Source organism: Cynocephalus volans, chromosome 2 (genome assembly GCF_027409185.1).
Source record: "Cynocephalus volans isolate mCynVol1 chromosome 2, mCynVol1.pri, whole genome shotgun sequence".
Taxonomy (NCBI): Eukaryota; Metazoa; Chordata; class Mammalia; order Dermoptera; family Cynocephalidae; genus Cynocephalus; species Cynocephalus volans.
In genome coordinates, this window is record NC_084461.1 from 46,427,830 (window position 1) to 46,440,618 (window position 12,789).

Below are 12,789 nucleotides of genomic sequence, written 5' to 3' on the forward strand. Positions count from 1 at the left end.
TGTGCTGTACCCCATTGTTCCCACATTGGATGCTTCTTCCCCACCCAGACACACTCTGAACACTTCCCATGGAGTGGGCCACGCACTGGTCCCTTGCAGTGACTCACTGCCCTCCGAGTGGCCTCCTTCTTTCAGTTGTCTGTGCCCGCTCACTCCTATGTGGGTCCGTGGGAACCCTGTTAATGGTCTTGCTGGTCTGGGGGCCACCAAGGCCCTCTTCTCCCCTTCAGCCTCTGAGAGAAAGCAGAAGCAGCAAAGAACTGCTTACCTGGAACTCATTAACTATTAATCTATGTGAGAGGGAAAGTTGGTCAGGAATGGGGAAGAGCAAGAGAGATAAATTTCATTTTAGATAGTAAAATCATATAATTTTATCATCCAAATTAGGACACTGAAAGAGTGAAATTCACCAGTACAACAGATACAGGTTAGGATTATCCTGGGCTCACTTGGATAAAATGTCAAAAGTCATATTGCATTTCAGGTGACTGAGAATTCAGAGGGGTATATTGAATAACAATTGGGAATATAAAAGCAGAGCATGGAGTTGCAAATAAATATTTGCCATATTGAAGCCCCAGATTTCTTAGAGAGAATAATAATAGAAGAGGAAAATAACGCAAAAGTCTGCAGTCAGTCAGTTTGCAAACTTATAAAGTAACTGGAGTTGTCTTTAATTTCTCTTTTCTCCAAAGAATCTTATTTTCATGCTATTGTCACCCCTCCTTTTCGCCCTTATTTTTAAGAAAACTGGATAAAAATCAAGGTTTTAGGAACTTATTATCCCCTGGGAGTGAGTGGCTCTTCACCTTTTGGGAATTAAGGAATACCCTCATTTGAGACACTGGTGAAAACTGTATTCCTTTTCCTTATAAAATCTTTTCTGCATACATTTAAAATTCTGGATCCTATAAGGTTGGCCTGTGGACCTCAATTTAAGAGCCCCTGAGTATGCTAAGAATATTTGTGCATTTTGCTATGTCATTTAGAAGTATATGGCATACATAGTGACACTTCTAAAGTATTTCTGCATGCATCTTCCAAGAATTTGTTCATTCTCCTATATAACTCGTAATCATTTTCATACTTACAAAGTATTTGCATTAAAAAAATACTCTGAAGAAACATTGCTGAAAGAAAAGTTTAGATATCAGTGAAGTATTTTAGTTGTAAACCTTGTTGTGAATTTAGGTCACGTTATTCTGTAATAAAATTCATTGTATTTTATAGTAAAATATTTTGTGCTGTCTAGTCAATAGCCTAGCCTTTCTTTGGTAACAGCCACAGTTAGGAAGACAAAAAGGAATTATCAAAGGGTAAATAAAGAATGGTCTGTAAATTTGGGGGAAAAACATTAGCAGTTTTATGTCATTCTAGAAAACTGAGAGTTTCAAGATACTCATTTCTGAAATAAGTTTAGTGTACTCTGACATTACAGGCTAGGTTTTGCTGTAGTAACAAACCTAAGTCTCAGTAACTTAAAGATTTATTTCTCTTACCTGCTACGTGTTCATTGCAGGTTGATAGAGGAGGTTCTGCTCATCCTTGTTGTTTAGGGATCCAATCTGATTGAGCAGCTATCATCTTGAACATTATCAGTCACTGTGCCAGAAGGAAAAAGATAGCTTTTTACACCAGCAGTTAAAAACTTGGCCAGGAAGTGACATGTCACTTTCCTAAACAATTTATTGGTCCCATCCACTGGGATGCCAGAAGGAACAATCCTGTCATGTGCTTGGAAGGCAGAGAGCTAGACATATTTGGCAAACAGTGTTTTAACTACTACTGTCCTAGTAATTTTCTACCCTTCACTTTCCCAAAGAGCAACTATTTTACCACTTTGTATTGGTCAGCTAAAGGAAAGAGCTAGTACATTTCTCTAGTGTTTCTTAACATAGACTAAGGTATTAAGCACTATAGCAGATTAGAAATATTTGTGTAAATTTATTTGAAAAACCTACAAAATTGACATATTTTCTTCTCTCTTAGGGCTCAGCTGATCCTCTAAATAGTGCTTTCCATTTGACCTACAACATGGTTTTGAACTTACTACGTGTAGAAGAAATTAATCCTGAGTACATGTTGGAAAAATCCTTTTACCAGTTTCAGCATTATAGAGCAATTCCAGGAGTAGTAGAGAGTAAGTATAAAATTACCGTAACGGGGCCTAGTTTAGCTAGGAGACTAAATAGCAAAATGACTGCATTATTGGCTGCTTTGGCCAGTTTTTTTTTTTCCCTCTATTAAGCCAAATCTTGGTCCTTACATAAAGGACTGTAGAACTGCAGTCTGGTCATTGAAACCAACTAGAACATTTCAAAGTGAAGGTGAGAAACACTGGCAGGACACTTTTCTATAGTTAGGTCAAACTTAGTATAATTTATTGTCTTAGACATATATCACATGATAACTCATGTACCTGAATAATGATGTAACAAAAAGCCTGGTATATTAAAATTTGACCTGTAGGAAGCATGTCTATATTAGTCTTGTCATTTCACCATTTCTCATTATTCAAAAAGAGTGCCATAGCTTATGCTTATGAATGATCAAGTAAATATAAGACTTGAGTTAAGCTTTTTTTAGAATTTTAAGTTCCTAATATTAAGATGATGCTTCCTAAAGTCCAAAAACTAAGTGTTTATGGTAACTATGTTCAAGTAGAATTGTGCATTGATCTTTAATTTAAAGGATAGTGTGGCTGATCATCAAATAGAGCTGATTAAAAGTTAAAATAGAGGCAAAGATTTAAAATACTTGTTTGGTCAAGATGGCAGAATAGATGGTTCCCAGCGTCATTCTCTCCCACAAATCAACCAATTTACAACTATAAAAATGTAACATCAGCCAAGCTGGGGCCTCAAGCTCAGAGGAAGAGGAGGAGAGATGTGCAGAGTTCATGAAGGTGGGAGAAACCATGATGAGACAGAAAAACTGCTCTGAGCATTTCTGGCCATGGCTGCTTTAAAGCTGGAGTTGATGAGCATGTGGAGCAGGAGCCAGCAGAAGCTGCAGCTGTGCCTTTTAGATGGAGTTGCTTGGAGGGGGCAGGGGACAAGAGGGCCTTGGTGGCCCCCAGGATAGCAAGACCACTCATAGGGTTCCCATGGACCCACACAAGAGCAAGAAGCCAGAACAACTGAAAAAAGGGAGCCACTCAGAGGCCAGTGAGTCATCGCAAGGGACCAGTGCAGGGCCCATCCCATGGGAAGTGTTTGGAGCACAGGCAGTGGGGGAGACAGGCCCACTGGGAGAACACTGGGGCACAGCAAGGACAGCTGACCCATCCCTCAGTCAGCACAGGACCACTCAGAGGAGACTGGTCGGGAATGCAGACTTGCAGGGGATGCAGTTTGATGAAAAAACTCAGGCCCAGATCAGAGTTTCTACACAACCCAGATCCACCGGGTCTCTGGAGAGCCGGAAATACCTATAAGGTCAACCATTAAACCCTGAGCTGCACAAAAAGCCTTCCTTAGGGAAACAGCAGCAAAGCAGCAATTTAGCTCAACCACACAGCTCAAGTACTGGTTCCCACAGGAAGTTCCCTGTTCTAGAAGTAAGCAAAGGACAAAAAATTAGTTCCGGCCCAGGCACACCACCAGTGCCTTAAGGCCTGCCTGGGAACCGGAGGCTTAGAGCTGGGGACCAGACCCCAGTCCCACAGCCAGGCACACCAGGCCAGCACTTCAGGGCCCGCCCACGGACCTGAGGCATGGAGAAGGGGACCGGACTCCCCTCCCACAACCAGGCACACCGCGCCAGTGCCTCATGGCCCATCTGGGGACCAGAGGTATGGAGCCAGGGACCAGACCCACCCCACAACCAGGCACACCACAAGCACCAAGGAGCATGCCAAAAACATCACCTCCATGTGGGTGGCCCACCACAGCCACCACAGTAACCATAGTTGCCGCTAAAGCGGCTAGACGTAACAACCACCACACAGATGGTCACCAACCACTGGAGTGCATTAACACAAGGAGAGTCACCAGCAGAGAAAAGAAGAGGATGTCTCTCCACACCATTTCAGAGTGACAGAAGAAGCATCTGCTGTACAATAATATTGGGGGACCTGATCACACCTCTCAGCATTGGACAGATCATCTTGGCAACAAATCGCCAGAGTAACCATTATTCTTTCAGAGGGAGAGAAGGAATCTAGGGTAATTAGAGGGTGGAGAGGGAAGGGAGAGGGGTATGGGGAGAGAATGGACAAGGAGCATAAAGAATAATTACAATTTGTAACAATATATATGTTAATAATATCGATTTGATCAACATATCTCAGTGTTGTGCCCCCAAAATATGTATAATCAATTTTGATTCAATAAATAAAGTAATATAAAAAAAATTAAAAAGCTGAATTTACTTCTATAACTTTTCCCACTAGATTTAAAAAAAAAATGTTGTTTAGATAAATCTTATTAATAAAAATGCACAGTCATTGTAAAAACAACAAAAAAAATGCAGCAAGTATAGAGGAAAGTTAAAATCGTTTAATCTCACACAGAAACAGGTACACAACTACTGTTAACATTTTGTAGTTCTTCCATGTTTTTTTTTTAAGACAAAATAAGGTGTGCAGTTTTTGTAATAATGGTACTTATATCAGTAATGATGGTATTTATAATTGATATAACTTGTTAGATATTTACCCTATGCCTAACCTTGTATTAAATGCTTTACTTTCGCTGGCTCATTGATTGTTTTTTTTAAAAATTTTATTTCATGTATCCTTTGAAAGTATGGTTTTTTACTGACAGCATAATATTTCCATTTTATAAATGTACCATTATTTATTTAACAGTAAAGGCAAATTTGAGATTCCTTTCTATCAGGAAGGTATAGGGCAATTCCACTCATTTTTTTATGTAGCCAAAATTAAAAAGTGTAATAGTATGCCTTAGAGGAATGAAAAAGGCTTAGAAGACCCAGGCGAGTAAAATTCTATCTCCTTTTTTTTTTTTTCCCTCACCCTTACCTTGATGAACTATCTTAACTATTTCCTCTTTCCTTAATACTTCAGATATTATTTATTACAGAAGTTAGGAAAGCTTTGTTTTAACAAACCATAGGGCTGGAAAGAGCTTTGGAATCATTTTACTGATTTTTTTTTTTTTTTAAGGGAGGGGGATGCTAGAAAAGTTAAGTCAGTATCTTAAGGTTACACACTTGATTGATGGCAAAATCGATACTGGAATCTTGGACTCCTGCTACCAAGCATGCTCTTTTTATTAAAGCATGGGTCATTCCTTTTTTAATAAGGTGATGGGTATAGATGCAGTAACTTCTCTAACTGATAAAAAAACAAGGATGACAAAAGATAATTTAAAAAATCTCGAGCTAGTTGGTTTTAAGACTCAACTTAAATTTCCATAAGCAAAGTTGTTGAATTTTTAAAACACACCTTACAAATTTAGTGGCATGTGTATAATTTCAGATCACGTTGCGTTTTTTTATTTTCTTAAAGTACTGAATGCCATTTTTGCTTGGTTGATAAACCATGGTCTTGGCAGAGATAGGAAAGTATGATTCTAGTCTCAAAGAACCATATTTCAAAAGAAGCTATAAATCTTCCCTCTTCCCACCAAAAATTATATAATAATAAAACTAAAACAAGATCAGGATTTAAATGCATTTTGCCTTTGGGTTTGGATTAAGGAGGTATTGAAATCGGATTAGTACTAACGAAGAAATCCATTAATTTTACCTGATATAGAAATTTCAGATGCTGTCATTGAAACAGGTATAAGGTTACAAGCTAGTTTAATACTTAAAAGAATTAAACGTTAAAATATTCTTCCTAGGCAGTTAGCACTAGGTCATGCATGAGTAGGGTAATTATACATACACACACAGCAGCAGTTAGACTGGTTTGGAGACTAAATAACCAAGAGAAACAAGGGAACAACCTTTGCTTTTTTCTTTTTTTCTTTTTATATTCTGGCAATCAGTACATTACTTTTTAAACTATGTTTACATTATTTTGTAGTTCCATAGAAGATACCCCATGCACAGTGGGGGATAGAGGGGAAATTCCAAGTATTTTCCCATTTATTTAAAGCCCTTTTTTATGCCTATTAGCTGAGCTCACAGATTGTTCAATATGATTTTGACCAAGACTCTTCCACCCACTCTATCCCTTGTCCTCTGTCTCCCCAAACCTCAACTTTTTTTTTTTTTTTTTTTTAATAAAAACAGGACAATGTACTGACTTACCTTTTAAAAGGATGTGGGTAACATAATATTTGCTCCTTGGTGTTGTTTTTATATATACTTTTATCTTCTTGCAATTGAATTATTCCTGCATCTCTCTACCTCTGTTTTTAAAGGGGCAAGACCTGCTTTTCTAACACTGTGAAACTGATGAAAAACTAAATATCAGAAGTGTAACAGACTTTTTAATGGAAGAGGCGGGAATTTAAGTGATGAAAGAGAAATGATGAGGGAATTGAAACACCCCTAGTACAATTTGCAGGGCTGAGTGGTGTGACCAAACAACAAGCACATTGTGTGAGAGAAGATGGTTAGAGGTAATAAGGGCTATACTGTGTTCCCTTAAAATGTAGAATACATTTTGAACAGAGTTTATTTCTGTTTTCACTCATTACTTGGTAGGGAGGTATATACTTCCTTCTGTTATTGATACTTCTAGAACCTTTTTAAGAGACCTGGTATTATTTTCACTACCTTAAATATACCAAAATTTTAAAACGTAGACTGTGTCTTTGGAAATATAGAATTAAGCTTTATTTCACAATACAATGCTTTATTTATTGTAACAAATTTAAATGGTTCACATACATGAGATGTTTTTCATTTTGATTTACTGAATCCACAGGAGATTTTTTGGTGAGCCATAGAGTAAAACCTCTAGGATTTTACTGTACCTTTACTGAAAAGAAAAATAGACTTAATTTTAATCTTTTAATAATGTCATAGTTAATAGCAAGAGCTGTGGAATTAGATATACACGAGTTTCAATCAGAATTACCTGAGCCTTAGTTCTTCTGTGAAATTGGGATAATATCCAATTCTTCCAGTTTATAAGAAGTAAATGAGATAATTTATGTTAAATGCTCAGTGTTTGTTGTAATTACTGATAGTATTGCCCTAGATTAGTAGAACAATTTACACTTTAACCTGTTGTAAAATTTGGTCAGTGCTGAGAATGGAAGTCATTTCTTCATCACTCACACATCTGTCTTTTGCATATATTATATGATATAAATATATTATTGCAACCACCACTCCCCTTCTCCTCAAAAGGAAGAAATTGGTTGCAAACTGAAGAGTTTATGGACATATATTAACATGCTATCTCCTAAAATACTGGGGCTTTCCTCTGGCAGTGCTCATGGGGTCTTCTCTTTTGTGCTGCAATGAAACCAGCTTATATTGAACCTCCTTGACTGAGCAGGGTGCAAAAGATACTATCCTTATATTAAATTCATTCAGTTCATTGGGGGAGTTTCACAGGCAACTTTGTCTCATTTTCTGGCTTTGTTTTCTAATTTGTTGCATGTACATTGTCACTTTTGGAAGACATAAATTCAACCAGTTTTGTTTTTTAACTTTTGAGAAAAGATTAGAGAAACAAAATTTTTTTAATTTGGAGAAAAAAGCTACACCTAAACTTACCCAACTTTCTGGAGTGGCATATAGCTGTAGTTAATTCTACATACAAAATAAATGGGACTTCTTAAAATGTCAACCTTTTGACTCATTAGTTAAATGGTCTGAGCACAGAAGTGATTTGCAGTGCAGGATGGGGGATAATAGGGACTCATCCAAGCAGATATCTTTGTCTATCATCTCCTCAGACTCCTCCTGTCAGTGCCGAGTTAGTGTTCCACTGATTCCTACAAACAGTGTTACTTTGTAATTCTAGGTGGGGCAGCAGTATTATCATTTTAGTGTGCAGTTTTCATTTTTATATAACTTCTTAATGACTTTAGTTTGTCAAATATTCTCTTATATGTTTTTAATTGTTTCTTTTTTTGATAATGTTTACTGCCATAATGTGTGTTGTCATCAATATCATTTTAGACTATAACTAATGAAATACAGTTTCTGTAAGCAGTGATGCAGTTCATTTAAAAATAACCCAGGGTAGGGCTGGCTGGTTAGTTCAGTTAGTAAGAGCATGGTGCTGTAACACCAAGGTCAAGGGTCCAGATCTCCATAGTAGCCAACTGTCACAAGAACAGAAAAAAGAAACCAAACAGACAAAACCAGAATAACCGGGATGATGCAGTATGTTCAAGGTAGTACAAAAGAACAGAAGTTAGAGGGAGCAGTCTATGAAAAGTTTGACAGTAATAATAATAATACGAAAGTAATGTTCTTCCAGTTTGTGCTGTACTGTTAGAAAAGTACATTTTATATCTTTTGTCAATTAATCCCTAGGAAAGAACTATATGTGTGCTACTGTTATCATCATTTTGCAGATTAAGATACTGGAGCACACAGGTTAAATAGAGGAGTTTGATGCAGATGAATGGAATAGAATTGAGAATCCAGAAATAAACCCATACATTTATTGCCCATTGATTTTCAACAAATGGTGCTGGGACAGCAAGATAGCAACCTGCAGAAGAATGAAGTTGGGCCCTATCCTCACACCATATACAAAAATTAACAGGAGATGGATGAAAGTTCTAAATGTAAGAACTACAGTCATAAAACTCTTAGAAGAAAACATAGGTATAAATCTTCATAGCCTTATGAAGCCTTAGATTTGGCAGTGATTTCTTAGATATGACGCCAAAAGCATGAACAACAAAAGAAAGAATAAATTGGATTTCATAAAAATTATGAATGTTTGCACATCAAAGGACACTATCAAGAAAGTGAAAAGACACCCCAAAGAATGAGAAAAAATATTTGTAAATCATCTATCTGATAAAGATCCAGTATCCAGAATATATGAAGAACTCTTACAAGTCAACAACAAAAATAAGTTTAAAAATGGGCAAAGGATCTGAATAGACATTTCTACATAGGATATACAAATAGCCAACAAGCATATGAAAAGATACTCAACATCATTAGTCATAAGAAAAATGCAAATCAAAACCAAATTGACATACCACTTCGCACTCTCTAGGATGGATTTTTTTTAAAGAAGGAAAATAACTAAATGTTATCACTGTGGAAAACAGTTTGGCAGTTTCTCAACAAATTAAATATGGAATTTACCATACAACCCCGCAATTCCACTCCTGGCAGCACATCAAAATTGAAAATATATTGAAACATGAACTTGTGCGTGAATGTTTATAGCAGCAGTGTTAATAATAGCCAAAAAGTGGAAACAGTCCAAATGTCTGTCAAGTTATAAATGGATAAAAAAATGCAATATAGCCACACAATGGAATATTATTCAGCCATAAAAAGGAATGAATTACTGATACATACTACAACATTCATGAACCTTGAAAACTTGCTAAATGAAGGAAGCCAGATACAAAAGGCCACATATTGCATGATTCCATATATATGAAACTCATAAGGAAATCACAGAGAAAGATAGGAAGAAGTGAGGGGAAAAGGAGAATGAGGACTGTTTGCTTAATGGGCATAAAGTTTCTTTTTGTGGTGGTGAAAAAGTCTAGAACTAGAAAGTTGTGGTGATTGCGTACATTGTGAATATACTAAATGTCACTAATGATACATATTATGTATATTTTACCACTATAAAAATAGTTTGTTAATAGTGGGATAGAGGCATGATGGAATGAGTTAGTAAGGGAGATCAGCACTACAAGCAAAAATTAGGGCAGAAATGGCACCTGGATAATTAGATTAGCTAAGAGGACAGTTGCCAAAAGGGACTAAAGTTTTGGCCACCAACAAAGTAGAGAGGTAAATATGCTTTGTCTTCAGTTTTATAGACCGTGGCCCAGGTGGTATTAGAAGCCTAATGAGATTAGCAAACTGGATCCTCTGCTGAGTTAAAGCACATATTATTTAGAAGGTCTGAAACAGCACTGTTAAATAGAACTTTTTGCAGTGGTGGAAGTGTTCTATGTCTGTGCTATCCAAGTATAGTAGCCTGTAGCTACATGTGGCTGTTGAACATTTGAAATGGTGATAGTAGACCTGAGGAACTAAAGTTTTAATTTAGTATAATTAAGTTAGGTAACCACATATGGCTAGTGTCTGCTAGCTACTGTACTGGAGAGCAGACATAGAAAATTTCTGTTATCACATAAAATTTCCTAGGACTGTGCTTTGTTGGACATTGTACGTATAGAATTTCCAGAAATGTTTCCCTTTTCCAATCCAATCCATGGGGAGAGAATTAACTGGACAGGCGTTAACTTGCTGCCAATTCAGACTCGCTTTACATTGAGTAAATTGGAGAACTATATCAGTCCATTTCTGTTCCTGATGACTGAATACATGTAACTTGGTAGTTTATAAAGAAATGAAATATATTTCTTACAGTTTTGTGGGCTGGGAAGAAACGGTCCAGGGGCACATCTGGTGAGGGCCGCCTTCTAGGCGGAACTCTGTACAGGGTCCCATGGTGACCAGGGTATCGTATGGCGAGGATTGGCATGAGCAAGAGAGCTAACCTTCTCACTTGCTCTCTTTTTTGGGGGGAGGAAAGGAGGGGACAGTTGGCTGGTGCAGGGATCACTTGCTGTCCTTTTAAAGCCACCATTCCATTACTGGTGATAAGTCATTAGTCCATTCATGAGGCCACAGTCCTCACGATCCAATCACCTCTAAAAAGCCATACCTTTCAAATACGTTATTGGATTTCCCATCCTCTTAACACTGTTAGCATGGGGATCAAATTTCTAACAGATGAACTTTTGGGGGACACATTTGACTGATAGCAGGAACTGTGAGAGAACAGAGAAGGTGAACCTTAAGGGAGAAGGGAGAAACTAGACAACATGTTTTCGAGTCATCTCAAGAAACTTTTCCTCAAAACTTCTAGTGTAACAAACTGATTTTGTTTCCTACAATTGTAGTAGGAAAAAATAGATATGTTTTGGGCACAGTTTACATAAGGTATATAATTTTTTGGTATTGTACCTGTGTTTTATTTACAGAGGTAAAGAACTCAGAAGAACAGTATAATAAAATAGTAATTCCCAATGAAGAAAGTGTAGTCATCTATTATAAGATTAGACAGCAGCTTGCCAAACTGGGTAAAGAAATTGAAGAATATATTCACAAACCAAAATACTGCTTACCATTTCTACAGCCAGGTCGTTTGGTAAAGGTATGTCATTGTTTCTTCATAAAATATTTGAATATTTCAGAATTTTAAAATATTTTGGATAAAGATTCTAATTATTTTTCTTATCTTGGTAAAATGCTTCCTGCTGAAAATAGTTGATCTATGTTAATTATTTTACCTGTTTCCATGTGGCACCAATTGTGGGACTTAGGTGAAAGCCTTTTAAAACACCACTGGTTTTCATTTTGAGGAATATAAATAGAAGTAGATAGGTTTGGAATTAGCATTTCATCACTGGAAATATTTTATATGTTGTCTAAAAACAAGGCAGTTTTAAGTCTGGTATTGAATTCACTGGATATGAAAGTCTCAGAACAAATTTACTGTCTCATTTTTAGCATTTGTTTGCCCATTGAGAGGTTCCTATTATTGCTATTGTAGGGGTGTATGAAACTTGACACTTTTTTTTCTACGGGGTTAATATCTTGTTCCTTGTTCCTTTAGCAGTGATCTTTCAAAAAAAATTTTATCTGGAAAATTCAAAAGTTCTGTTAGTCTATAATGTGGGTATGAAAGTCTAAAACTGCCTTTTAGATATAAACATTATTCTTGTTTATTTGCTTTACTTTCTTCTCAGGTAAAGAATGAAGGAGATGACTTTGGCTGGGGAGTAGTGGTGAATTTTTCAAAAAAGTCAAATGTTAAGGTAAGCTGTTGTCCTTGAATTAGAATTGTATATAAATTTTTAGTGAAATGTTTTTTCAGATTCATGAAATTGGTCTAAGTAGAAATAGAATTACCTTAAGAGAAGGGCTAATAAATTCTGCCATAAGGAATTAATTCTTTGAATAACCTTAAATTTTGTCTTTAAAAGATGTATGGTTATTTTCCTAACAAAAACAAAAAGTTTTAATTTCATGACAATTTACATTTCTTCTCTGAGTTTCATCAGTCTTTTTTATGAGTTTAGTCTTTAAATTGAATATTAGGAAAAATCAGCTTCTCACACTGACAATTAGAATTTTAATTAGGTATTTGTTAGAGACACAAAGAAAAATTGAGAGCTGTTTAGTTTTACTTATTCTGTCTAAGTGGAGGCAATGATAAAGTTGATTTTGGTCATTATTTATATAAATATTTTGAAAAGATTACTTATATATAAAATCAAAGGTGATCTTGTTAATTTGTTAGAAGAGTAACTATCTTTAAATTAAGCCATCCTTCCTATTATATTTTCTTTAGCTGCAGTAGGCACCATCCTGTTACCTGCCAGGAAGTAACCTCATCCAAGACATTTTGTGTCTTTATGCCTATATTTCCTTATCTTTTAAATGTAAAAGTTCTTTTAAGATAGATTTTATGATTTTTGGTCTTTAACTATTTTGTCCCACCTATGTGTAGAGGCAGTTAGGAATTAAGCTTTGGGATTGAAAGTTAGTCCTGAAGTATGTAAGTGACCTTTGAGATATTGAATCCATTTGTTGTGGAGAAAAAATTAAGGTCTTAGGTTTGTGATGGGTGTTTTGATTTATGATCTTTGATCTCACTGAGGAACTTCTTAAGGGTATTTAGTTTGGTACTGCCAT

At 36.2% G+C, this 12,789-nt stretch overlaps 1 protein-coding gene across 1 annotated transcript in view; it reads left to right on the top strand.

The window, feature by feature from the left end:
* Nucleotides 1-12,789, top strand: part of MTREX (Mtr4 exosome RNA helicase) — a 99,302-nt gene that overhangs the window by 44,381 nt on the left and 42,132 nt on the right. Inside the window, exons 16-18 of the mRNA XM_063086617.1 lie at nt 1,990-2,140; nt 11,073-11,245; nt 11,841-11,909. Coding sequence (XP_062942687.1) covers nt 1,990-2,140; nt 11,073-11,245; nt 11,841-11,909 — 393 coding nt within the window. The remainder of the gene's footprint in view (nt 1-1,989; nt 2,141-11,072; nt 11,246-11,840; nt 11,910-12,789) is intronic.